Source organism: Bos grunniens, chromosome 16 (genome assembly GCF_055505025.1).
Source record: "Bos grunniens cultivar Pamir isolate PY7600 chromosome 16, Bosgru_T2T1.0, whole genome shotgun sequence".
Taxonomy (NCBI): Eukaryota; Metazoa; Chordata; class Mammalia; order Artiodactyla; family Bovidae; genus Bos; species Bos grunniens.
This window is the reverse complement of record NC_141180.1, coordinates 49,947,775-49,975,492: the sequence shown is the minus strand read 5'-3', so window position 1 is coordinate 49,975,492 and position 27,718 is coordinate 49,947,775. Positions and strand designations below refer to the sequence as shown.

At 38.9% G+C, this 27,718-nt stretch overlaps 1 protein-coding gene across 20 annotated transcripts in view; it reads left to right on the top strand.

The window, feature by feature from the left end:
* The window catches only part of SMYD3 (SET and MYND domain containing 3), a 745,976-nt gene that overhangs the window by 298,700 nt on the left and 419,558 nt on the right, over positions 1-27,718 (top strand). Inside the window, exon 6 of one of the 20 annotated variants that reach the window (XM_086344979.1) lies at positions 23,581-27,718. This exon is cut by the window's right edge and continues 25,162 nt beyond it. The exons of the other annotated variants lie outside the window; for them this stretch is intronic. Within the exon in view, the coding sequence (XP_086201105.1) occupies positions 23,581-23,736 (156 nt within the window). The 3' untranslated portion in view covers positions 23,737-27,718. The remainder of the gene's footprint in view (positions 1-23,580) is intronic. 20 annotated transcript variants of the gene reach the window in all.

The following is a 27,718-nucleotide window of genomic DNA, read 5'->3' as shown; positions in this document are numbered from 1 at the left end:
TCAAACCATGTTCATCTCTGTCTGTTGTTCTTTTTGAAGCCATGTTTTTTATGCTTCGCAGGAAATACAAAATGGAAATCTTTAAAGTAGTCATAGTAAGTCATTTGCAGATGATTTTCTATGTATCACCAAACGAATGTGCACTTTATCCTAAAGCTTCAATTTTCACAGGCTTACGCTATAATTCCAAATTTATACTTGTTTTTTCATGAGGACAAATTTAAGCACTGCTGCTGCTGCTAAGTCGCTTCAGTCGTGTCCGACTCTGTGTGACCCCGTAGATGGCAACCCACCCAGCTCCCCCGTCCCTGGGATTCTCCAGGCAAGAACACTGGAGTGGGCTGCTATTTCCTTCTCCAATGCATGAAAGTGAAAAGTGAAAGTGAAGTCACTCAGTCATGTCCGACTCTTCGCGACCCCATGGACTGCAGCCCACCAGGCTCCTCCATCCATGGGATTTTCCAGGCAAGAGTACTGGAGTAGGGTGTCTCAAATCTCAACACACAGATAGTTGCTTGTCTTTTGTTCTCTCACTATTTATGTATCTTTCTCATATTTTAAGCCAAGACTATGTTGTTGCACCTAGCCTCTCACTCTTTCCCAACTCTTTCTCCTAGTGTGACTATGTTAGAGAGGCATAGTCTTTCCTGTCACTCTTCATTTAACAATGATGGGAATGAAAGTTACATCTGTGTCATCAGAGGTAGCTTGCACATCTTATTTAACTATACCCATACCGCCCCTGGCCCCACGTTTCTGTGCTCCTTTCTAGGCTTGTCAGTGTTCGCTCCTTGTCTCAGTTGTATTAATGTGATTCCTGTGAAAAATTGAGATTGAATAGTAGATATGGTTAAAAAGTGCCTGCCAACCCAAAAAAAGAAACTTTAAAAGCTTTCTTAAGCAAATCTTTCCCTACCAGATCTTTGTGATTTATTTTCTTTATCTTTCTTCTAGTTAGGAATGAAAGAAGACTACTCCATGGTTATATAAATTTGTAGACTTTAAAGCTTCTTTTTCCCCTTTTATTTAAAAATTTTTGTATTATTCAACCTTTTCTTGGATTGCTTTTTCAGCCTTTACTCTTCCTACAAGTGTCTCTGATAAATATTACCATACATGCCACTTTTTCCTGGGCTACATTTCTTGTGACATGTTTTTTTTTTTTCCCCAATGAGCTTTATTTAGTAGTATCCAAACCACTGTCCCTTTCCACTTCTTATTCTGCATTTTAGATGGAAATATGAGGACACAGTATTCCATCTTGAAATTCTGGGAGATGTTAAGGCTTACAAAATAATATAATAGCATGGGCCAAGGGTTAACATGAGAACATGGAAGAGAGAGAGACATACATTTGGATAATAGATATGAGAATCTGATGGTGATGAACAGTGATTTAAAAGAGAGGAGTAGATGTAGGAATTATTTATACCCAGGAATTCAAATTGTGTGATGTTTCATGTAAAATATTTATTTTATATAGCTTGGATCTACAAATAATTCAAATATAATGTCAATGTACAGTATCCATTCAGTTCAGTTCAGTCGCTCAGTTGTGTCTGACTCTTTGTGACCCCATGGACTACAGCACACCAGGCCTCCCTGTCCATCACGAACTCCCGGAGTTTAGTCAAACTCATGTCCACTGAGTTGGTGATGCCATCCAACCATCTCATCCTCTGTCTGTATAGAAATGCCTCTCATGGTGGTCATTTTAGGTGATTTGAAGTCCTAATACCTGCCTTGTGTGCTATGGCATAGAATGGCATTCCCTGCTAATGCCTGGCAATGAAATGTTTGGAAAAAAATTTTTTAAGAAAATGTCTGAATCTTTGGCAAATCTCTGTTTCTATTAGTGAATCATAAAGTTAATACTAATTATATTCCTATGAATCTGGCTTTTTATTGTTGTTAAATCAGCTGAAGTGATATGCTTTCTAAAACTATATTAAAATGTAATATACTTGCTCTAAAGTAGCTAAGGTTTTAAGATTGTGTTTTTCCCAACCTTTTGTGAATTTTATTAAAGCATCAAATACAAAATGCTCTCTTTCCACTGTATGATTAGTTATGTACTGGTCAGAATGACAAATTTACTTTCTGAGAAGATGCTGAGCTAGGAGTTCCATTCAGGCAGTGCCGAAATTGGCTTTATAATACTGCAATGGATACAAATCTAGAAATAAAATTGGTTATTGATTTTGCTTGTTTTGCATTGTAGTGAGAGAAAAATAATGTTTGTGATCTTTCATTCAAGCATACCAGTTCTGTGCAGAGTTTTCTTCTGTTCATTTTGTATGGGTTTTTTTTGTTTTTTTGTTTTTGGCCCCACTAAAACTTTCCGTGTGGTACTAGCTCAATTGTGTGTGACATTCAGCCTGCTCAAATACCTGTTTAGTTTATTCAACTGCTTCATTTACCCACAGAATTCATGTTGCTTTTACTTAAGAGAAATTCAAAATTCCTCATCTTTTCTTACAAGAAGGTCTCATGTTGTTTTATGGGGGCATATTGGCTTCAGTATAGATTTTACCCCCTACTTTGATATTTATTCATCTGTCATCTAGACCGTGTTTTTGTTTTTTAAACAATGATAGTTGTTTTATGGTAGGCTGGGTCAAAAATAGTTTTCTGATTCTTTTGAAAGTAACTAAACATTACAGGACACAATTCAGATTTCCAGGAAGGCCTAACATTTAAAAAAGAAAAAAAAAGGACAAATAAAATTAGGTGGTTTTTTTTTTTTTTTTTTTGCCATTTTATACTTTGCTCTTTTTATTCATTTTAGGTTTAAATGGTGTCTAGGTTTTGACAAATTATATTTTCAGAGTTTTCTGTTTTTTTTTTTTTTCTGTTACTTCAATATGTAATTGAAATTGTCCTGTGAATAAAGAACATTATTTCATGTAAGATGTTCAATGGAAAATCTGACTGTTAACTTGGATGCTACATCAAGGATGTGTGTGTACGTATGTTCAGTTGCTATAGTCATGTCCGACTCTTTGAGATCCTGCAGACTGTGGCCCACCAGGCTCCTCTGTCCATGGGATTCTCCAGGCAAGAATACTGGAGTGGGTTGCCATGCCCTCCTCCAGGGGAATCTTCTAGACCCAGGGATTGAACCTGGGTCTCCAACATCTCCTGCATTGGCAGGCTAGTTTTTTTTTTTTTTTTTTTACCATTAGCACCACCTAGAAAGCCCCCCAATGATACCCCTTGCTGTTGTTCAGTCTCTCTGTCGTGTCCAACTCTTTGGCACCCCATGGACTGCAGCACGCTGGGCTTTCCTCTCCTTCACCATCTCCTGGAGCTTGCTCAAACTCATGTCCATTGAGTCAGTGATACCACCTAACCATCTTCTCCTCTGTTGTCCCTTCTCCTCCTGTCTTCAGTCATTCCCAGCATCAGGGTCTTTTCTAATGAGTCATCTCTTCGCGTCAGGTGGCCAAAGTATTGGAGCTTCATCTTCAGCATTACACATTCCAATGAATATTCAGGGCTGATTTCCTTTAGGATGGACTGCTTTGATCTCCTTGCAGTCCAAGGGACTCTCAAGAGTCTTCTCCAACACCACATTTCAAAAACATCAATTCTTGGGCATTCAGCCTTCTTTGTGATCCAACTCTCACATCTGTACATGCCTACTGGAGAAACCATAGCTTTGACTAGATGGACCTTTGTTGGCAAAGTAATATCTCCGTTTTTTAATACACTGTCTAGGTTTGTCACAGGTTTTCTTCCAAGGAGCAAGCATCTTTTAATTTCATGGCTGCAGTCACCATTGACAGTGATCTTGGAGCCCAAGAAAATAAAGTCTGTCACTGTTTCTCTTGTTTCCTCATCTATTTGCCATGAAGTGATGGGACTAGATGCCATGATCTTAGTTTTTTGAATGTTGAGTTTTAAGCCAGTTTTTTCACTCTCCTCTTTCACCTTCTTCAAGAGGATTTTCAGTTCCTCTTTGCTTTCTGGCATAAGGTAGCGTAATCTGCATATCTGAGGTTATTGATATTTTTCCCAGCAATCTTGATTCCCTCTTGTGCTTCTTCCACCCTGGGATTTCACATGATGTACTCTGCATATAAGTTAAAAAGACACCACTACAGAATAATAAGCCAATATCTTAGGAGCTATGTCTGGCTTTCAGGCTAACATAATAGAACATAGTTCTGGCCAGATATATTTCCCTTCCAAATAAAGTTACATTTAAAAATTAAAACATAAGATTTTAAGATTCTGAATGAAGGCCCATAGGGTTCCCTTTTAAGTGAAATTAATGAACATTAACCATCTATTCTGACTAATCATCCATTCTGATAATTTATACAATTTCTTGTCTCTTGATGCTTGACTTGGAGAAGGCAATGGCAAACCACCCCAATATTCTTGACTGGCTAATCCCATGGACTGTAGCCTGCCAGGCTCCTCTGTCCATGGGGTTGCAAGAGTCAGATATGACTTAGTGACTAAACCACCTATATTCTAAAATGTCAAGCATGTAGATAATTGACCTTGTAAATAAAAGTGATAGCATTATATCAGAATTTTCCTCTTAAGAAGCTAAAATTTGCCATTTGGAAGAAAAGTGGGGATTTAAGGTCTCATGCCATGTAGAAGGATATACATTACATGCTAAGCAGGAATCTTGCTGAAATAATGAAGGAACTAGGTAAATAAAATAAGTGGTGAGCCCTTACAAAATTATTCAAGCTAGAATTCTTTGATTTATAGTTCCTCCATGCATTTTGGTTGCTCCAAAGAGATAAGCTAGTTCTTTACTCCATAATCATTTGTTCAGGATACAGTGTTACGCATTTGAAATATGACACAAATGAGATAAAATAGACACAATCTGCCTTCAAGGAGCTCATATTCAAAATGGAGAGGTTAACAGGAAAGCTGTGTGGACTTCAGCAATAACTGTTTCAGTGGAATATGCAAAAAGGAATTGATGTGAAGAAACCTGATGTCAGAAATGTTAGAATGAGTGAGGTAAGAAATGGGGAAGGTAAGAAAGAGATCATGGAAAAAATTAGGAAAAAGAGAGATTTGGGGTCTACTTTTTTGGCCCACTTTTTTTTCCTTGCCACCTGCATATAAAACTTGGGAAATGTTATATTTCTAGGTTCTCTTGAAAGTCAGAAGAATAAGATACCCTGGGCTCTGTTTTCACACGTGACTGAAGTTTAGCAGTGGGCCAAGCTTCCCATCTCTCGATGGGCTGCTGCTCTCTGGTTCTCCCCCGGGTCCATGCACGATCTACCCCTCTACTTTGAGGTGGAGACTCCTTGTTGTTTTTCAGTTACTAAGTCATTTCTGACCCCTGGACTGGAGACTTCTAGCCTGGGATATTTTCACATCTTGGCAGTTAAGGGAAACAGGCAGATGGAACAGGGGAAAGATGTGGGCTAGTGGTGGCCTGCTGGTGTTTAAATATGAAAAAGACTTGAGAGTGTTATTAATGAGGGAGAAGAACCAGGACCAAGTATGAGACTGGATGTGGGCCAGGTGTGTTCGGGCTTAATTGTGCAGAATCTGTATGTTAAAATTTCAATCCCCAGTTACCTCCAAATGTAAATATACTTGGAGATAAAAATTTTTTAAAGTCTTTTTTAATTGAAGGATAATTGCTTTACAGATTTCTGCTGTTTTCTGTCAAACCTCAACATGAATCAGCCATAGGTATACATATATGCCCTCCCTCTTTAACCTCGCTCCCATCCCCTGCCCATCCCACACCTCTAGGTTGATGCAGAGCCCCTGTTTGAGTTTCCTGAGAAATACAGCAAATAACCGTTGGCTATCTGTGTTACGTATGGTAATGTAAGTTTCCATGTTACTCTCTCCATACATCTCACTCTCTCCTCCCCTCTCCCCATGTCCATAAGTCTGTTCTCTATGTCTGTTTCTCCATTGCTGCCCTGCAGATAAATTCTTCAGTACCATCTTTCTAGATTTTGTATATATGCGTTAGTATATGATATTGATCTTTCTCTTTCTGACTTACTTCACTCTGTATAATATGCTCTAGTTTCATCCACCTCATTAGAACTGACTCAAATACATTCCTTTTTGTGGCTGAGTAATATTCCATTGTGTATATGTACCACAACTTCTTTATTCAGATTTATTCATCTGGATAAGTAAATCTGTAAATATACAGATTTATTCATCTGTAGATGGACATCTAGGTTGCTGCCATGTTCTAGCTATTGTAAATAGTGCTGGAATGAATACTGGGGTACATGTGTCTTTTTCAGTTTTTGTTTCCTTAGGTTGTATGCCTAGGGGTGGGATTGCTGGGTCATATGGTGGTTTTGTTCCTAGTTTTTAAAGGAATCTCCATACTCTCTTCCACAGTGGTTGTATCAGTTTATATTCCTGCTAACACTACCTGAGGATTCCCTCTTCTCCACACACTTACCAGCATTTATTGTTTGAGAAGGCAATGGCACTCTACTCCAGTACTCTTGCCTGGAAAATCCCATGGATGGAGGAGCCTGGTGGGCTGCGGTCCATTGGGTCACTAAGAGTCAGACACGACTGAGCGACTTCCCTTTCACTTTTCACTTTCATGCATTGGAGAAGGAAATGGCAACCCACTCCAGTGTTCTTGCCTGGAGAATCCCAGGGACGGGGGAGTCTGGTGGGCTGCCGTCTATGGGGTTGCACAGAGTTGGACATGACTGAAGCGACTTAGCAGCAGCAGCAGCAGACTTTTTGATGATGGCCATTCTGACCGATGTGAGATGATATCTCATTGTAGTTTTGATTTGTATTGCTCTAATAATGAGCGATATTGAGCATCTTTCATGTGTTTGTTAGCCATCTGTATGTCTTCTTTGAAGAAATGTCTGTTTAATTCTTTTTCCCACTTTTTGATTTGGTTGTTAGTTTTTCTCTTATTTAGTTGTATGAGATGCTTGTATATTTTGGAAATTAATTCTTTGTCAGTTGTTTCTTTTGCTATTATTTTCTCCCATTCTGAGGGTTGTCTTTTCACCTTGCTTATAGTTTCCTTTGCTGTGCAAAAGCTTTTGAGTTTAATCAGGTTCCACTTGTTTACTTTTGTTTTTATTTTCATTACTCTAGGAAGTGAGTCATAGAGGATCTTGCTTTGATTTATGTCATTGAGTATTCTCCCTATGTTTTCCTCTAAGGGTTTTATAGTTTCTGGTCTTACATGTAGGTCTTTAATCCCTTTTGAGTTTATCTTTGTGTATGGTGTTAGGAAGTGTTCTAATTTCATTCTTTTACATGTAGCTGTCCAGTTTTCCCAGCACCAGTTATTTAAGAGGCTGTCTTTGCCCCACTGTATATTTTTGCCTTATTTGTCAAAAATAAGGTACCCATAGGTGCATGGGTTTATTTCTGGGCTTTCTACCTTGTTCCATTGGTCTATATTTCTGTTTTTGTGCCAGTACCATACCCTTTTCATGACTGTAGCTTTGTAGTATAATATAAAGTCAGGAAGGTTGATTCTTCCAGCTCCGTTCTTCTTTCTCAAGACTACTTTGGCTATTTGGGGTCTTTTGTGCTTCCATATGAATTGTGAAATTTTTTGTTCTAGTTCTGTGAAAAATGCCATGGGTAATTTGATAGGGATTTCATTGTATGTGTAGATTACATTTGGTAGGATAGTCATATTCACAATATTGATTTTTCCTACCCAGGAACATGGAATATCTCGCCATCTGTTTATGTTGTCTTTGATTTCTTTTCATCAGTGTCTTATAATTTTCTGTATGCAGTTCTTATGTCTCCTTAGGTAGGTTTATTCCTAGATATTTAATTCTTTGTGTTGCAGTGGTGAATGGGATTGATTCCTTAATTTCTCTTTCTGATTTTTTATTGTTAGTATATAGGAATGCGAGTGACTTCTGTGTATTGATTTTGTATCCTGTGACATTGCTAAATTTACTGATTAGCTCTAGTAATTTTCTGATAGTATCTTTAGGGTTTTCTGTGTATAGTATCATGTCATGTTCAAACAGTGAGAGCTTTACTTCTTCTTTTCCGATCTGGATTCCTATTTCTTTTTCTTCTCTGATTGCTATAGCTAGAACTTCCAAAACTATGTTGAATAATAATGGGAAGGGTGGACACCCTTGTCTTGTTCCTGATCTTAGAGAGAATGCTTTCAGTTTTTCACCATTGAGAATAATGTTTGCTATGGGCTTATAATGTACGGCCTTTACTATATTGATGTAGGTTCCATCTATGCCCATTTTTTGAAGTTTTAATCATAAATGGGTGCTGAATTTTGTCACTTTCTGCATCTATTGAGATTATCACATTGTTTTTATCTTTCAGTGTGTTACTATGGTGTGTCACATTGATTGATTTGCCTATGTTGAAGAATCCTTCCATCCGTGTAATAAACCCAACTTGATCATGGTGTATGAGCTTTTTAATGTGTTGTTGAATTCTGTTTGCTAAAATTTTGTTGAGGATTTTTGCATCTGTGCTCATCAGTGTTAGTGCCCTGTAGTTTTCTTTTTTGTGTGTTGTCTTTGTCTTGTTTTGGTGTCAGGGTGATAGTGGCCTCATAGAATGAGTTTGGAAGTGTTCCTTCCTTGGAGATAAAGTTTTTAAAGAGGTTCAGAATGAAAACTTTGAGGTGGAGCCCTTATCCAATGTGATAGGTTTTCTTATTAAAGAGGGAGAGATTCCAGGGAGGGGCACACACTGAGGGCCACTGTGAGAGGCCACAGCAAGAAGACGGCCATCTACAAGCTGAGCAGAGAGGCTTCAGGAGGAACCAATTTGACCTCAGACTTTAGCCTCCAGAACTGTGGAAAAATAAATTTCTGTTATTTAATCCACCTAGTCTATGGTACTTTGTTATGGTAGCACTAGCTGATTAATACATAGAAGTCCTGGAAGCAAGAGGGAGAGAAGATGATTTAGGTAGCAGAGACTATTGGCCTGTGAAAGAAGGGGCCTCTGATTATTGTCTAGAAAAATCCCCAGCACCTTACACACATCTGGCTCAACTCAATGCATGTTTATTGAGTTAATTTAATTGAATTACTAGTAAGAGGGCTTCCCTGATAGCTCAGTTGGTAAAGAATCCACCTGAAATGCAGATCTTGGTTCAATTCCTGGGTCTGGAAGATCCCCTGGAAAAGGGATAGGCTACCTACTCCAGTATTCTTGGGCTCCCCTTGTGGTTCAGCTGGTAAAGAATCCACCTGCAGTGTGGGAGACCTAGGTTCGATCCCTGGGTTGAAAAGATCCCCTGGAGAAGGGAAAGGCTACCCACTCCAGTATTCTGGCCTGGAGAATTCCATGGACTGTATAGTCCACGGGGTCACAAAGAGTCAGACAGGACTGAGTGACTTTCACTTTTATTTCACCAGTAACAAGAAAACAGCTCCAGAGTCAGAGGTATTCACTTTGGGGAAAGGAAGGAAGATTGAGAGAGTTCTTAGTTTCCAGCTTTTGTTTTCTTTGTAAAAAGGTTGAGGAACAATTGGATTGGATTTGTTGCCTTAATATGGGACATCCCTGGTGACTCAGTGGTAAAGAATCTGCCTGCAATGCAGGAGACATGGGTTTGATCCCTGGGTTCGGAAGATTCCCTGGCTAAGGGAATGGCTATGCATTCTAATATTCTTGCCTAGAAAATTTCATGGACAAAGGAGCCTGGTGGGTTATAGTCCACGGAATCACCAGGAGTCAGACATGACTGAGCAACTAACTCTTTCACACCTTAATATTAGCATATGGTGTTGCTAGCGATGGGGCCTTTACATTTATGTGTAAGTTTTGTTTAGTGAAAAAGGATTTGGGCTGTATTTTGTTAGATATGTGAGGGCAAGATTTGCATTTCTAAGTCTGTGCATGGATGTCATTCTTCTCATCTTGGGGGTTTGATTGAAGAGAGGTAATGGATTGGAGAAGTTGAGGAAAAGGGGACATCTTTGGAAATGCCTCTGAGGAAAGGGGGAACAAGCTGACTTGGTTCTCGTAGAACCTGCAGGCAGGGTTGAGACCCAGCTTGAGATTTGCAGTAAGAGGAGTCTTCTGACTGGGCGGAAAGAAGAATGTAGCATCAGCTTCATCCACAAGTTGGGGAGATCAGATACGAAAAATGTAAAGGTCACTTAAATGTAAATGACAAAATGCAATTTTTTTAGTTTATAGGAGAAAAAATGGATTTATAAGGCAGGGTTTCAAGAACTTTGGAATTTATAAAAAGACTTGTACAAATCAGTGGTTTTTTTTAAATTAAAATTCTTCAAATAATTAAAGTACATTGTTGAAGATACTAATAAAAAGAAAAAAAATCACCCATAAGCTCACCATCTAAAAATAGCAATCACAAATACTTTGAAGTGCCTATTTCCAGAATTTCTCCTATGTATCCATAGAAATCACTAAAAAATAATTTTTAATAAATCTAAAAGGCCTGAAGGTGAATGATGTGAGAGAGATTACTGTACTTGGGCTGACATGTCTTGGCTTGCAATGTGGCAGTGTTAGAGCAACTGTTACTTTCATAAACAGGCTCCATTTCTGGGTTTCCTCTGAACATTGTCATCATCAGTTTGCTGGTATCTCCTTCTTTACCAAGGTCAGCAGGCCACAACAGCTGGTACCACCACATTCCTGATTGTCTAATTAAATATTTCACATAAAGCGCATATACCATCTGCTTCGGTTACAGATATAGTGATCCAAATAATAAACTGAATTGCTTGTGTGTGCTTCAGCTGATCTGGAGATGAACCCACATTTTTGACATAGTGGGAAAATGCTGGGCTTGCACTGGTTTAAAAAATGCTCCCGCTTCTGACCCCCTTTAGCAGGGCTGACTGTTTGTCATTAGGGATTAGTGATTAGTGATTTTTGCTTATGTGTTCATGTTCTCACCTGGTGTCCCTCATTACTGGTATCATATGTATGGCCTGACAGAATTAGTTAAAGGGGCGTTCTGAGCTTATACAGATGAGCAAACTCATTAACTTATCTCTAAGAATTATATTTGTTACCTTGGTATCACCATATTCTATCATTATCTGTGGAAACTATGGCTTTGTCTGTAAGCAAACAATATATTTATATTGAATGAAAAGGAGTCTATATATATTATGTGGAAAAAACCTGGATTATATGAGGACAGGAAATCCTTAACAGTCAAGAACGGTTGTCTTCAAGAAAGACTTGCATCTCTGAGACGGTGTGGGTTTAATGTTTCACATCTTGGTACTTGGATAAGAAACTTCTATTTCTATTGCCAGGTAGAAAGACCTAGGTTTCTTCCTATGTAACTTCGGCTAAGTAACTTAAATGTTGTGAACTTCAGCATTTAAACTTTAGTAAAATAAGGCTGATAATACTTTATTTTTGGTTGCTTGGAGAATTGAATCAGATATGTGAAAACAAAATGCCTCCTACAGTTCCTGGAGATGAGTTGGTTTTTCCCATCCCCTGCTCCTTCTCCGTCATAGTGGACCTCTGTCTAGCATCCGTATCTCCCTCTTCTGGGAACAGCACCTCCACATTTGCTTTGGTACCATCTCCTCCGTCTTTGGATAGAGACTTGGTGTAATTGTTAATCAAGATCCCTGGTAAACATACAGGCCAAGCCAAGCACTCAGATGTGCTCATGATTCTTGAGCTATGCATCATGCTTTGGCAAATGTGTAGAATAGTGTCCTGAAGGGACTGACTGACCAGTAGTTTCTACTGTTTAGAGCCCTGCAACTGCTTTGGTCTCTTACAGCAAATACTTTTTTTAAACTTAAATTACCTGGGTTGCTTTGTTTATATTGCTATACCCAGAGTCCGCTGACTAATACACTTGACTGGTAAACTTGAATAATTTCCCCCAAGGTACTTTCATTCATGTGTTGATTACGTTCCTCTTAATCTGTCCAGTGCTGAGTGCTGGAGTGCATTCAAAGAAGAGAAAGAGCAGGTTTCCTGCTCCCGTGGTGCTCTCAATTCAGTGGCTTCACAGAGGACATTTGGCCCCAGCACAGTAGCTCATGTATCGCACAGTCTGAGGCATAACCCCAAATTAAATTTAGTGTTAGGCATAGTGACAGCTAATCTAACTCTAAAAAAGTTAATTAAGATGTTTTAAATAAAAATAAATCCCTTTAATTCCATTAATTAGGTTTTTATTAACGAATAGCTTTTACTCGGGCTTTTCACTGGTTTCATTTCATTTCATCTTTTTATTTATTCGATCTGATGAAGACAATGTGTCTTTATGGTTTTATGTTAAAAGTAGGTGACGCTAGAAAATTCAGAGCTTTTGCTGAAAATTGTGACCTTTGCTTATTTATGCTGATAATTTATTATGTTTTATGTTGCTATTATAGCATTCAAAAGAGTAGACGAAGATCTAATAATTTAGAAGCACCAGAGGCATTATTGGACCAAGATGACAAGCCTTTAATGACTATCTTAGCTGGTAAAAGCCAGTACAATTGCTGCATGAATATTCATTTGAGAAGCATTCATTTGTAGGAAAGTTGTAAATCTTACAACATATAAATTAAAAACAACAACAACACTATAAATCCTGGTCATTTTTTATTAAAAGTATCTTCAGATGTTCTCATCAAATTCATTTTGCCCTTTTTCTTATAATAAGCTTTGCTTGTGAAAAGAAAATAGGATTTCATTAGCCTCATCTGAATATTAGAATAAACAGGTAGTGTTCAAATCATACGAAACTGCTGATAGTTCTTAAAATCAGTCCTGCGCTTTTCTCAGAGGCATTAGTCACTTCCCTGGTTATATCTGTTCTTAGAAAGGAGGACCTGCCTTGACTGTGAATGGGGACAGGGTTGCCATCTGCTTATTCTCAGTGTTATTCAGAGCAACCCATCGGCTTGGTCATCACTAGGCATGGTTAACCCGTGGTAAGAAAGTCAAGGCTGATTGGGCTTTACTTATTTTTCTTGTGTTGGGAAAGCAGAGATTGTGCTGAATATACCGAAGTCAGGCTGGTCTCCATAGTTAGTTATATCCTGTGTACAAGGCAAGCCCTTAGCTAGTAAAAATCGGTGCAGACGGTTGAATTGGATTCTGATCCAAGCAGTTGATCCTTGTTCATGCTCTTCACTACAATGGCAATGTCAAACAAATAGGAAACCAGAATTGAAAGAGACACGTGTACCCCAATGTTCATTGCAGCACTGTTTATAATAGCCAGGACATGGAAGCAACCTAGATGTCCATCAGCAGATGAATGAATAAGAAAACTATGGTACATATACACAATGGAGTATTACTCAGACATTAAAAAGAATACATTTGAATCAGTTCTAATGAGGTGGATGAAACTGGAGCCTATTATGCAGAGTGAAGTAAGCCAGAAAGAAAAACACCAATACAGTATACTAACGCATATATATGGAATTTAGAAAGATGGTAACAATAACCCTGTATGCGAGACAGCAAAAGAGACACTGATGTATAGAACAGTCTTATGGACTCTGTGGGAGAGGGAGAGGGTGGGATGATTTGGGAGAATGGCATTGAAATATGTATAATATCATATATGAAATGAGTCTCCAGTCCAGGTTTGACGCACAATACTGGATGCTTGGGGCTGGTGCACTGGGACGACCCAGAGGGATGGTATGGGGAGGGAGGAGGGTTCAGGATGGGGAACACATGTATACCTGTGGCAGATTCATTTTGATGTATGGCAAAACCGATACAATACTGTAAAGTTAAAAAAATTTTTTTTAATAAATAAAAAACAAACCTAAAATGGTATGTAATATGACTTAGTTTTGAAAAGATAGTATAAATTTTCAAAATAAACTTTAAATTTTAAAACAATTTGAATTTACAGCAAAATTGTGAAGATAGTACAGAATTCCCCTACCTCCCACACTGATTTCCCTGTCATTAACACTTTACATTAGTATAGTACATTTGTTGAAATTAGCGGACCAGTATTGTTTTGGGGCTTCTTCTGCATACAAATATTGTCTCTTCTCCCTTATTTATTTAAGTTATTTACTGATTATTTGGATATGGATATTTATTTCACACTTTGGTTATAATTCAGTACTGCTTCATTTACGCTGTTGCTCAAAGTATTCCAGCTTTGGTCATTGGGAGCTCTTTCAGTTGACTTCTGTCCCCCTTGGACATATTCCCGCCTTTGTGGAGTTTGTTTATAGCTCTTCCTTACTTCCTGGCATCACAAAACGCTCCAGGCTTATCTTGTATATTTCCAACTCTACTCCTTGAATCCATTTTTCCTGCAGTGAGCCCTGGTTCCTTTTATTAGAGAATGGTATTAGAAACCAAGAGCTGAATGCTAGTTGTGCTTATTGCTACTGGACTGTCTTTGCGGCCAGGGCTTATGAAACGTTTTAATTCTAACTTTTTAAAGGGGCCTGAACTTCTCTACTGACCAGTATTTTTAAATATCGGTAACCAAAAGTGTTACATAAATAGGTGTAAATTTGTTATTCCTAGGGAAAGAATGTTCTATTGTAGCTACAGTCAAAAACTGCCAAAAATAAAATTAAAAACGAAAGCATGCTTTGTAAGAACATGCACTGTTGTCTTATAATTCCATAACTGTCTCCTTAAATTTAAAACTATAAAGTTTCTGATTTTTTTGTTTCTTTTTTTAAGTAACAGTTCTCTGGATAGTGATGTAAAGAATACCATTTGTGCTTTTTGTTTGTTTGTTTGTTTATAGTGGACTTTTCATTTGTTTAATTTGGATTAGAATGAGAAATGCCAACAAACCAGCAACTGAATTTAGCTCTTGAAAGCTGGAGATTGACTGTCTTAGTTACACAACCGAAAAAGCAAAAGAGACAAATGACAGTATCTGTGCCCTGGAGTAATTTTCAGAAATGTTAATAGCTAGCACTGATTGAACGATGAGAACAGGATAGCTGGAAACAAGGAGACTGTGCCAGGTGTGTTTTGGACAAATATCACTCCTGCCCAAGCCTAAAGCACTGCCAAAGATCTGAGAAATTTTGGCTTATAAATATTATGAATTTAAAAATCTTTTAAATATCGGTGATATTACTAAAAGTAAGTTTTTTAGAAATGACAGTGAAAGTTATTTTTGTTAGCTTTTAAGACAGTGCTGTCCCTTGTATGGTAATATAGTACTCTGAAAAAAATCTTCATTCTTTCAAGCCTGTTACTGCAGGAAAGCCACCACTGCAATGACTGATATCGACAAGGTCTCTAAATCTTTTGGTTAAAAATTCAGCAAAATCAGAGTTTCCATAGAGCTTCCCAACCTGCTTTAGAGCTGTGTGGAAGAACCATCCACCCATTTTAATAATCTAGGCATGTGATGATTCCTTCTGGTGATCTGCAAAGTAATTACTTAGTAAGAGGTGTTCTTTTTCAGAATAGGGAAAGGCTGCACCACAGAAGGTAAACTTTGGAAGAAAGGTGGACTATTATCATAATGTTCTTTCAGTGTGTGTGTGTTTTCTTGAGCATTGTGTCGTATGGTGGAAGATTTCCTGGATGATTTTTTGTTTCTGAACATACCTGTCCAACTGACAGAATGATGTATTACCTTGAGGGTCACTGGAATATAGTCCCACCGTGCTTAAGTGTTTATGAAAATTTCCCTATTGTCACAGAGCCCAGTGTCACATTACATTATATGGGCCTGCACTACAGTATTGCTCTTAAACTTTAAAGGAAATCGAACTAAAATTGAACTCAACTTCAAGTACAGCTTTTTCATTTGAAAGTGACATTATACTCATTACAAAAAGTTTTGTTACATTCACTTTGAAAGCCATTAAGTTATTTACTATTACTTCCTTCACAGTAGCCCAAGTGCTTTCAATCTCCTGGGCTGAAGTGAAACTTCAGTAGCATAAACTTGACTTCTGTCCCTTCCCTAGGAGTCATACTTCGTATGGACCAGTGAATTTCCAGGAGACGACAATATTATGTCATATGTGCAATAATTTGATGTCTTTTTTTGATCCAAACTTTTGCTAGACATTCAGGAGAGGTTGGAATGTAGTCCGGGTTGGAAGACTCCTGCTCTCAATGGGCAAGGTAGAGCATCAAAAACCGCAGTGGTTTGGGACTTCCCTGGCAGTCCAGCAGTTGAGACTCTGTGCTTCCAATGCAGAGGGCGCAAGTTTAATCCCTGATCAGGAAATTAAGATCCCACATGCTGAGTGCTTCCCTTTGCTGTACACCTGAAACTAACATAACATTATAAATCAACTATATGCCAATAAAATTTTTAAAGAAATTGCAGTGGTGAAAAATGAGGTAGCTGTAAGAGAGTTCATGCAGAAGGCTGCAGGGTTCTAGTTAGAGCTTTGGTGTGACAGAAATCATCTTCATTGTGCTGGAGGGACCAAGTGTAATTCTACAGATATTTTTGTGGAAAATCTTGAATAAGGAGAAAGGACAGCAGAGCTGTCCCATAGAACTTTCTGTAATGATGGAGATGACCTGTATCAGGACCCTGCAGTATGGTGGTCACTGGCCACCTGCATCTTTTGAGTCCTTGAAATGCGATGAATGTGCCTGAGGAACTGAATTTTTAATTTAATTTGGTTTTTAATTTAAATAGCATAGCTTTAGAGGTCTATGTTTGTCATGTATATTCATCAGATAATGTCCAAAAACTGGGGCATAATAGATAACTCAAAAAATGTTCAATTTCCCTCTAGGAAGTATGTAGGCTTGTATGATACTTCTTTTAAATAACAACCTAGAGGAGAATAAATCTCTTGTTTTAACTTTCCAAATATAGCACCATTGCACATATATCTCTTAAATTTCAAGATGGAATCAGGAACTGGTAGAACTATGAAACTATAGAGAAATATACCTGAAAACAATATACCTCTCTTAATCTTGTGTTTCCAAATGAAAGAGAACATAGCTAATAAATTTGTATCCATTTTGTTCCCCAGCTCCAGACTAGGTGAACATGATTCAAGATGCTTTGGTGGTTTTCCAATATATTTTTCCTCTTTGAATAAAAGGGGAAGTTTGAGAGGGGGTTCAGAGGTAGGAGGGAAAGAAAAGCAGGCCTAGAATTACGGAAAGAGGAAAAGAAAGGGAAGTATCTGCAGAGCTAAGGGTGCCATGTTTGTGGCCTGATTGTGGAGCTAGTGGGTTTTTGTAGCTGTGCTGCCAGTGGCTCCTTCTGGAGGTGTCTCAGGAAATGGCAACCCAGTCCAGTATCCTTGCCTGGGAAATCCCATGGACAGCAGAGCCTGGCAGGCTACCACCCAGGAGGTCATAAGTGGTAAGTCATTTTCTCTTCGCTGTGATTAGCAGTTGACCTGGATCTGGTCTATACTGTGGGAAAGAAGCCTGGCGAGAAGTGTGGAAAGGGCAACGGTGATGGAGCTGGGAGCTGCTTGGCTATCTCTGCCGGGTCAGTCAGACCGCAAGCCACTGAGGGGCTACGCTTTTTTCTTGTCCAGGCACCTCATCCAGTGTACTGCATAACCCAGACTTTTATCTGAGGGCACATTTTAAAATGTCTTACAGGGACTTCCCTGGCAGTCCAAGTGGTTAAGACTTGGTGTTTCCACTGCATGGGGCACAGGATCCTGCATGCCACATGAACAGCCAAAGAATAAAAATTATATTAAAAAAAGTCTTAGTAATAAGCATGTTCTGCTGCTGCTGCTGCTGCTAAGTCGTTTCAGTCATATCCGACTCTGTGACCCCATAGACGGCAGCCCACCAGGCTCCCCGTCCCTGGGATTCTCCAGACAAGAACACTGGAGTGGGTTGCCAATTCCCTCTCCAATGCATGAAAGTGAAAAGTGAAAGTGAAGTCGCTCAGTCGTATCCGACTCCTAGCGACCCCATGGACTACAGCCCACCAGGCCCCTCCATCCATGGGATTTTCCAGGCAAGAGTACTGGAGTGGGGTGCCATTGCCTTCTCCAAGCATGTTCTAAAGATATGTAAAGCGGTATATAGTTCAATTTAAGCTCCAAATAGTTGGTGATTTCACTTTTTTTGGACAAATCTTATTATTAGTTATTCCTATTCCTTATTGTATTTTAACCATTAATTTATTCTTCATGCCTCTTCTTCCTTTTCCATCTCATTTACTTCAGAAATGTATGTTGTTAGTAATGTGACTCTCAAGCCGTCTCTAATTTGTCAGGGGCTGCAGTCTTGGATTCCCTTAACTAGAGGTAATAAATGAGATACGAAGATAAATGTAAGCTAAGAATATTTCTAATAAGGAATTATTTTTTGTTTAACATGTTTTATTGGGCTTAATTAGAATGAAAAAAATAATCATAGTGCCACCTCTCACTTGGTGTCTCAGACAGTAAAGAATCCGTCTGCTTCCCTGGTGGCTCAAAGGGTAAAGAATCTGCCTGCAGTATGGGAGACTCAGGTTCTATCCCTGGGTTGGGAAGATGCCCTGGAGAAGGGAATGGCAACCCACTCCAGTACTCTTGCCTGGAAAACTCCGTGGATGGAGGAGCATGGTGGGCTGCAGTCCATGGAGTCTCAGAGAGTCAGACACGACTGAGCGGCTATTGCTGTCACTGTCACTATGTTAGTCCCTCAGTCGCGTCCGACTCTTTGAGACCCTGTGGACTGTAACCTGCCAGGCTCCTCCATCCATGGAATGTTCCAGGCGAAAATACTGGAGTGGGTTGTCATTTCCTCCTCCGGGGAATCTTCCTGACCCAGGGGTGGAAACCTGGGTCAATCTCTTGCGTCTCCTGTATTGGCAGGTGGATTCTTTACTATTAGTGCCACTAGGAAGCCCCTTTCTTAACATATTTGTTCTTAATTTAGTTCTGCTTATTAGAATTTCTCAAAGACTCACTCTACTTATTACATGAAAAGCCTCCATTGTCAGTTGAAATGCATCCTTTATAACCACATTCTTTTTATTTTGACTTCACATTTTACCATTTTAAAAATAATGAATGCCTTACCATAACCATGAAATGTAAAGATCTCAGTAAAATTTATTTTTCTCCTTTCCCCAAGAGAGAGCTGATCTCAGGTTCATTCTTTATTAATAACTAGATTTAAATCAGTTTAGTCTAATATTTATTCTTTTAAAGAAAATGTGGTGATTATTGATTTGATTTCTTTTTCCCCAGTCCTTTAAAGCTAGGACTAAATAATGGTACATTTTAACATAGATAGGTGCCATAATTTCAGATTTCATCTTATTTTATAGTAACATTTACTAAAGAGACTGTTAGAATGTGAATTTGCGTGTAAAGCACAGAGAGAGCCTTATCTGTATCCAATTATGTGTAAGTGAAAGTCCTTACAACTTCAAACAAATGTAACATTCTTAATTTTTCCACTGTAACTTTAGTGTTTTAAGATTTTCTGATTGTTTGCATATATATTTTTGTGGAGATGCTCAACTGTATAGTGCATTCACATTACACATTACTGGAGTTTTTGATTTAGCAGGTCTATGGTAGGGCTCGAGATTGTGCATTTTGATGAAGTTCCCAGGTTGCTGATGGCTGTTGGTAGTGGGGAACACAATTCAGAAATTGCTGAAGAGGGCTTCCGTGGTGGTACAGTGCTTCAGAATCTGCCTTGCAATGAAGGGGACAACAGTTTGATCCCTGGTCCGGGAAGATCTCACATGCCACAGAGCAACTAAGCCTGTGCACCACAGCCACTGAGCCTGTGCTCTAGAGCTCAGGAGCTACAACTGCTGGGCCTGAGCGTGCTGATGAGCATGCTGCAACCACTGAGTCTCCAAACCACAACTAGAGAGCAGTCTCCGCCTTGCCGCAACTGGAGAAAGCCCGCGGACTGCAGCAAAAGTAGTCCCCGCCTCGCCGCAACTAGAGACAGCCCGCGGACCGCAGCAAAGACCCAGCACAGCCGAAACTGAAATAAATAATTTTTTAAAACGACGGGGTTAATTTATTTGATCCTCATAAGAACCCAGTATGGTGTTGGGCAGATGTAGAGAGGAACCTGAGACTTGCAGAAATTCATGGTTTTCCCTGTGGCACATGATGAATTACTGGTTGATCAGAGACGAGAACCTGTGAAGACGTTTCAGTTGTCCTCCTGTTCAAGTCAAGAGTTCAGTTCCCCCAAAATTCTCTCTTGATTTCAAATGCTTGATATTTTTGATGCATTCTGTACAGAGCCATTTTTCTATGTAGATACACCCTCCCCTGGCACTCACATTTAATAAATACGTGTGTTAAATGGTCTCCCCTTTTAAAGATATAACTGATATTAATGTGTTAAGATGTTCTAAAAATGCTAAGTCCTTCTGTAGAAACAGAAGGCTTATATAACTTGTTAAGGCTTCCCTTTATCATGAGGAAAGATGTTGATTTCTTTTTATCCACTAGCCTAGTGCTCTGGTTTTTTTTTTCACTCTAATTTGTGGTGATGGTTTTAAGCAGAACCATTATTTGTGGATGCAGGGAATAAGGATGGAACATGAATGATCCAGGCAAGGAATCTTAAAGTCGTGACTCTTATGTGTAAGACATTGGTGTCCAGAGTGGACTGGGGTGCGTGCTTTCTCTCCCTTCCCCACAGTTTCTCTCCGAACTGGTTCAGGGTCCTCAGCATATGTTTGTGGAGTGATCAGTCAAACCTAGTACCACCCAGTGTCCAGAGCTTACCTTTTGAGTGTTGCCTAGTGATCTTTTCTAATATTATGAAGAAAACATTGGTGTACTTTCCTGAGACTATTTTTTCTAGTTCCTTATTTCTCTGTTCCCTTGCTTCCCTCCTTCTGTTCTATTTTGATCTTGGACCTTTGTCATCCAAACAAGGAAGAGAGAAATGTAGTGCCAGGAGAACAGATTGAAAATCCTGACCCAGTGATCTTCATTATTATTATCTTGTTTTTGTTGTCTTCATCTCTGTAGGACACAGGAAGCCTTGACATGGTTAACTTAGTCTTGTTGAGTATTAATTAAAAAAAAAATTCTCCATGCTTTCAAACCTGAATCTCACTCTGTGCTTCAAGCACTCCTCTCCTGTCCTCGCTCTTTATAAAGCTTGTATTAAGCCTTAATGTTTGCCAGGCTATGTTTGGTGCTTTATATACAGCATTTTACTTAATTCTCACATCGGCCTTATAAGGTACACTTTTGAAAAAGTTGCTGATTAGGGCTTCCCTGTTGGCTCAGCTGGTAAAGAATCTGCCTGCAATGTGGGAGACCTGAGTTTGATCCCTGAGTTGGGAAGATCCCCTGGAGAAGGGAAAGTCTACCCACTCCAGTATTCTGGCCTGGAGAATTCCATGGACTGTATAGTCCATGGGGTCACAAAGAGTCAGACAGGACTGAGTGACTTTCACCTTCACTTTGAAGAAGTAGAGCTGTAGTGGTTATGGTACGTGGCCAAGGCCTTGTACTCTGTGTGTGGAAAAGCTGGGTCTTGAATTCAGGTCTTTTGGATGCCACAGCTTATGCCTTTAAGGACTAGTTTGTATAACTCCCCGTGTGAGACCATTACTCAGAGGAGACTTGTACTGAATAATCTCATACAATAATAATAATAATTTCATGCTTATTTTTTGTGAAGCCGAATTTATTTCAAGATTTGATAATCTAGATATCTTGAAATAAATTTGACTCCACAAAAAATAAGATTCTGATGCGAAACTTGTCTCCATGTTTCCTCTTGTTCCTCAGTTCTTTCTTTTTTAAAAAAAGAAATTCTTGTAAAGAGAAGGAAAGAATTATAGCATTTTCCAGAGAAATGTGCCTCTCCTAAGTACACACGATTGGCAGTATCTTGCCTTTGCTGTCCCTGGGAGTTCTTATTCTGGTCATTTGGTCTTTAAAGCAGTGTGTGATGGAGTTTCAATGTGTCTCAAAGCCGCAGAGTACTACTGTGATACAAACACCAATAAACTGCAGGGTGTGCATTAGGGTCTTCTCTTTATTTTTTCCTTTGAAATATTTGGCAGTTTTTAGAAAAAGGCAGCCACCCTAAGAGATTGAGGTCACACATTTACAGGGAGGCAATTGAGGATATCTCCCAAAGCCTATTCATTTAAAAATCCTTCCTTAGCCTCTCCTATATCTTTGAAAATATCATTTTCATCTTTCCTGTGTTTTTCCATAGGTACCTCTTCTTGTGTGAATGTGTTTTTTAACAACATTTAAAATACAGAATTCAGATTAAAATCAGGGTTTAGTGAATCTTTATTTTTAATGGTAGCTCTATACCAAAACCACAACTAACCATATGTTCCTTCCCTCTCTCCTTTTTTCCTCTCTCCATCCCTCACTCCCTCCCTTCTTCCTTTTCTTTTTGCTCTGCTTTCCTTTCTTTCATCATTGCTTTAATATAGAATAACTGGTATTGATTCTTGGACTTTTCCCTTACTGAGTACCCTTGAGAAAATCCATTCATTCCTCTGAGCCTCAGCTTCTTTATCTGTGAAAAGGTGATGGTAATGTCTGTCTAGATGTTTGTGAGACTTGGGTAACGTAGTGTACAGCACACAAGAAAGTGCCTCTCTGCAGTGTCCGGGTGGTAGAAATGCCATTTCTCTTCTCAAAAAATAAGTTTACCTTCTGGAAAATGATGATAAAATCAAAGCACAATGGCTGAAGTATCACAGAGGTTAAAGGGACAGATTTTAGGCAGTTCTTATCTAACTGATAAGGTAGATATCTTTAAAATAAATATGTCAACTAGAAATATTAGTAACCTGTGGCCCTTTAAAAAAGCAAAACGGAAATAGAGACACAGATATAGAGAATGAACATATGGACACCAAGGCGGGAAAGAAGGGTAGATGGGATGCATTGAGAGATTGGGATTGACATATATACATTATTGATACTATGTATAAAATAGATAACTAGCTAATGAGAACATACTGTACAGCTCAGGGAACTCTACTCAGTGCTCTGTGGTAACCTAAATGGGAAAGAAATCCAAAAAAGAGGGGATATGTGTATACGTATAGCTGATTCATTTTGCTGTATAGTAAGAACTAACTCAACATTGTAAAGCAACTATATTTCAATAGAAACTAATATACAAACAAAAAACTTTTAAAAAGTAGAGTTACTGCAGAGCTTCCATTTGGAGTGCTGAGAAAGGCTTGGAATTAGTGGTAATGTTTACACAGCATAGTGAATGTAATTAATGCCACTGAATCAAATACTTAGGAATGGTTAAAATGGCAAATTTTGTCATTTAAAAAGAAGTCAGTTAGGTGGATATTCACAATGTTCCTTGGGGTGTTATCCGGTAAAAGGAAAGCTGAAGTTAGGACCATGCTGCACAGATCCTGTGCAGAGCAGAACCTGTTTGTACAGTTCAGTCCAGAGATAGTAAGCTCCACCAGGGCAGGAATCTGCTCTCTTGTTCACTGCTTTACCAGCACCTGCTGAATGAATCAATCAGCAACATTTTATGTATGAAACTTGCTGTTTAGCTCAACCAGCTAGGTTCTCTCTGTCATTCATTGTCTTTGGGCTGTTTTATAGCTCTGTAATATTACAGACATCAAATAGTTAAGCAAATGATCTTGTCTATGAAAAGCTAATTGTGATCAGTGAATGCAATAGATTATTGCCCTATGTATAGTGATCAGTTTTTCCAATTTTGCCTACTTCTGCTTATTTCCAGATAAACACTGCTGCTGCTAAGTCACCTCAGTCATGTCTGACTCTGTGCGACCCCATAGATGGCAGCCCACCAGGCTTCCCCGTCCCTGGGATTCTCCAGGCAAGAACACTGGAGTGGGTTCCATTTCCTTCTCCAATGCATGAAAGTGAAAAGTGAAAGTGAAGTCGCTCAGTCATGCTTGACTCTTAGCGATCCCATGGACTGGAGCCTACCAGGCTCCTCCATCCATGGGATTTTCCAGGCAAGAGTACTGGAGTGGGGTGTACTGATGCTTATATATTTATTTGCTCTTGTGATTCTCTTTTGAATAGATTATACCATCTCACTGGTTCCTTAATTAATGAATTTAATGAAAGTTTTACACTTTTTTGAGATTTATGATTTTAACTTAAAAATTACTCCTTAACAGCACAATAGAAGAGCACAATTTTGAGAATTAATGGATCTATTTATGTCACTTTGAATAAGGCACTCAAGTCACTGATCAGTGATTTTCTTATTTAAAAAAAAATGAGGTTGACTTAAATTGTCTCTGGTCTATGATTCCCCATTTTGTACTTTTATAATTTTATATTCTGTAAGTCCAAATGTACTGTCCTACATTTGGTAATATCTAAGTCAATGGTCATAAAACCAAGGAAGTTAGTATCTTACTTATGTAAGAATTTCAAGAGAAATTCTTCAGTGTTTTTAGCACACATGTACACATAAATTAGTATTAAAGATATTTTATCTGGTTGTTGATGTTCCTCATGGAGAAATTATAATACTTATGTTGCTATCGACAGTTTTCGGTAGTGAGTGAACAAAAAGGGTGAGCATCTGACAGCCTACTTTTTGATAAAGAGAAACATTTGTTTGACTGTAGAAATGATATCTTGGCTTATATCAGCACTTACGGATAATCATAGGTGTTATTGCAGTCAGTGTCGTTTTTAAACCGTTATTATGTTCAAAAGAGCATTTCTGAAGCACAGAGTGTTGCATTATGCCATATATAGTAAATAAATTTAAAATTTCATTCCTGCTGTCTGGAAAGTCACTAAGAAGCATTGGTAGAGTAGGTATGTCTTAACTCAGGTTGCTATAACAGAATGCCACAAATTGGGTGGCTTAAACAATAGAAATTAATTTTCTCCCAGTTCTGGAGCCTAGAAGTCCATGATCAAGGTTCTGGCTGATTTGATTTTTGGTGAGGACTCTGTTTCTGGCTTGCAGATGGCCGTCTTCTTGCTATGTCTTCATGTGACCTTTCCTTTGTGGGTACTTGTGGTGAATAGGGCAAGCTCTTTGATGTCTCCTCTTAAAAGGACACTAATTTTATTGGATCAAGGCCGCATCCTTATGACCTCTTAGGTACTTCCTTAGAGACACCTTCTATAAATATAGACACATTGTGAGCCAAGGCTGCAACATATTTTTTTTTGCAGGGCCACAGATATGCAGGCCATAACAAGGTGTGATACTTTTAGAAGCAGAAATTACACATCAAAGGTACAGATTGGGGATGACAGGAAGTACTGTCCTCCAGAGATGGCCAGGTCACTGAGCGTTGATGAGTCTGATGTTGTGAATGTGTGTGCTGACTTGGAAACTTAGTTATATTGGCCTATTATTGCTCATCTGTTTTTTCAACTATTATTGTCCAAGTATTTCCCCGTAGAAGAAAAGGGTGATGCACTTGCTTATCTTTCCTATTTAATGTAAAAACTGAGGCCTCTGTGGGTCAAGGTATGCCTTCAGGTTTTTTCAGCCTTTGTAACGATATCTTGGAAAGGACAAGTATCTTGTATTCATCTCACTCCTAGTTTTCCACCTAACTGCCTTTACTGGTTTGATGTAATGGGGATACTGCCTGTTAGGGAATAATAAAGCATGATCTTTCTTGGATCTTGGGGTGGCTTACTTGGTTTAAAATAATCTAGTATGTGTGTAGATAGAGTTATTTCAAGTCATCTGGCTTTACTTCCATGCCTAATGCCTTTTCTCATCATTTATTAAAGCTCGCCTTTTGGGCTTTCATATATGTCATATTAGTACCTTGTAAATCCTTCTAGTAATACCTTTCGATTACTAAGGTGTAAACACTGTTGTTTCTACCCCATTTGCTTCTCCCTCTCTGCCATTTTTATAGGGTTCTTTAACCTGCTAATGTTCCAGGATATTAATTTGAAACAGCCAGCTTTCTTAGGATGAACTGACCTCTTTTTACTCAGTTCCTTTTCAGATTCAGTTTGGAAAGCTAACTTTTCATAATCTTCTGAGCTAGTACTTGACTTCCCTGATGCTTGAAATTTGGCAGCCTTATTATTCTCAAGACTTTATACCAAGAGTACACACTATTTTATTTTTTCTGAACACTATTCCCTGGCTCAGTCAGAAATTTGATGTATATATTTGTTTATTTTTTGTATGCATTTTCTCTAATTTATTCACCTTGCTTCTTCCTAACTTTATTGTGTCACTAAGGGGGTTAGCTAGGCCGTTTCTGGCTTTTGTCTCTTAAGCTAACCTTCTCATATTTAGCTACATGGGTAGAGCTGTCAGATTAAATGATGTCTAATGGACTATATTTGAGTTTGTGCTTGAAAATAATTTTAAGACATATTTGATGTTTTCTCCTTTGTTTCTGGTTATTCCTGAAGTTCACAAGTTTAGTCTACCTGAAAAATACTGTTTCTTGAATACTGCCTCTTTTGCATGGAAGTTTCGTTGATTGCCCTGGACTTGTACAAGTTTCTAATACTTTTGTTGATGGCTTTTCTCTTACATTAAAGATGTCCTTGGTCTTTATATTAACCTGTTCTTTGGTTCTAGAGTCTAGTTTCCAGAAAGCAACACGGTCAGTTTGAACGGACCTTAGACCAAAGCCAAAAATATCATTAAAGAGTTAATAAAGCTAAAGGGACTAAGATTATTTAACCTCCTAAAGGTAAGGTAAGACTGTGGAAATTGTTTAGGTTTGTGCTCTTAGAAAAGATCCTTGTGTTCTTTCTGTCAACCATGCCCACCTGCACTTAGGGGCTTATGTAGAGTGCCTTTTCAACCTTGGTGTGATTGCACTTCAATATCACATTTAAGGGGGCTTCCCTGGTGGCGCTAGTGGTAAAGAACCCACCTGCCAACGCAGGAGACATAAGAGATGTGGGTTCGATCCCTGGGTCAGGAAGATTCCCTGGAGGAGGGCATGGCAACCCACTCCAGTATTCTTGGCCTGGAGAATGCCATGGACAGAGGAGCCTGGTGGAGTATGGTCCATAAGTTCACAAAGAGTCAGACATGACTGAAGTGCTTAACATATACATACACACATCACATATAAGAATTAAGGGCTATTTCTTCTTCTAGGAAGGATTTAGGTTTGACTCATGGAAGGTATCCTTCCAGTCACATTCAGTAGTGGAAAGAACCATTGGGAGATGGTCATTGTGGAATCAGATCTTACTCTCTGGATGAGGTGGACTAAGGGTGAAGACATTTGAACTTTGGTGGAGTCCTGTAGATATAGGAATCTAATCTGATCAAGGTGGTCGCTTTTGTGTTATTTTTCCATTTGTGACTGGAAGCCCTCCTTCTGGTAGAAAACAATGAGATGCATCACCTGGTTCCTCAAATCCCTTTCTTGGGTAGGAGTGAGCAGTGCCAGGTAGGTGGTAGCACCATGCTATACCAGGAGGAAGATTGCTGGATGAGGATGGAGCTTTGCAAATGATTGACTTCCTGACGATGCTGAGCCTGTGCCTTCATCACTTCAGGCTTCATCTTTCTATTTTTACTGGTCAGGAGTTTGATTAGAAGAGTTCTAAGGTCCCCTTCAGCTCAGTGTTATTGGTGACAGTGGGAGGGACTTTATGATTGTAGAGGGAAGTGAGGCTAAAATAGGGGAGATGAGTGATAGAGGACCCAAGAGAGGGCAGGAGTACCTGGGGGAAGGCTATGATGGTGGGACGAAGAGGAAGGATGGAGATGCAAATACCAGGTGTGGGGGTTTTAACCTCAGTAAGGAACTGATGAGAAGACAATGTTTACAGCCACTGATAATGGGTCCTTCCTAGCCTTGGAAGTTGATCTCTCTCTTGCTAATCTCTCTTTAGTTGGATTAACTGGCAGGATTTGTGCAAGTTTTTCTTTCTGTTTA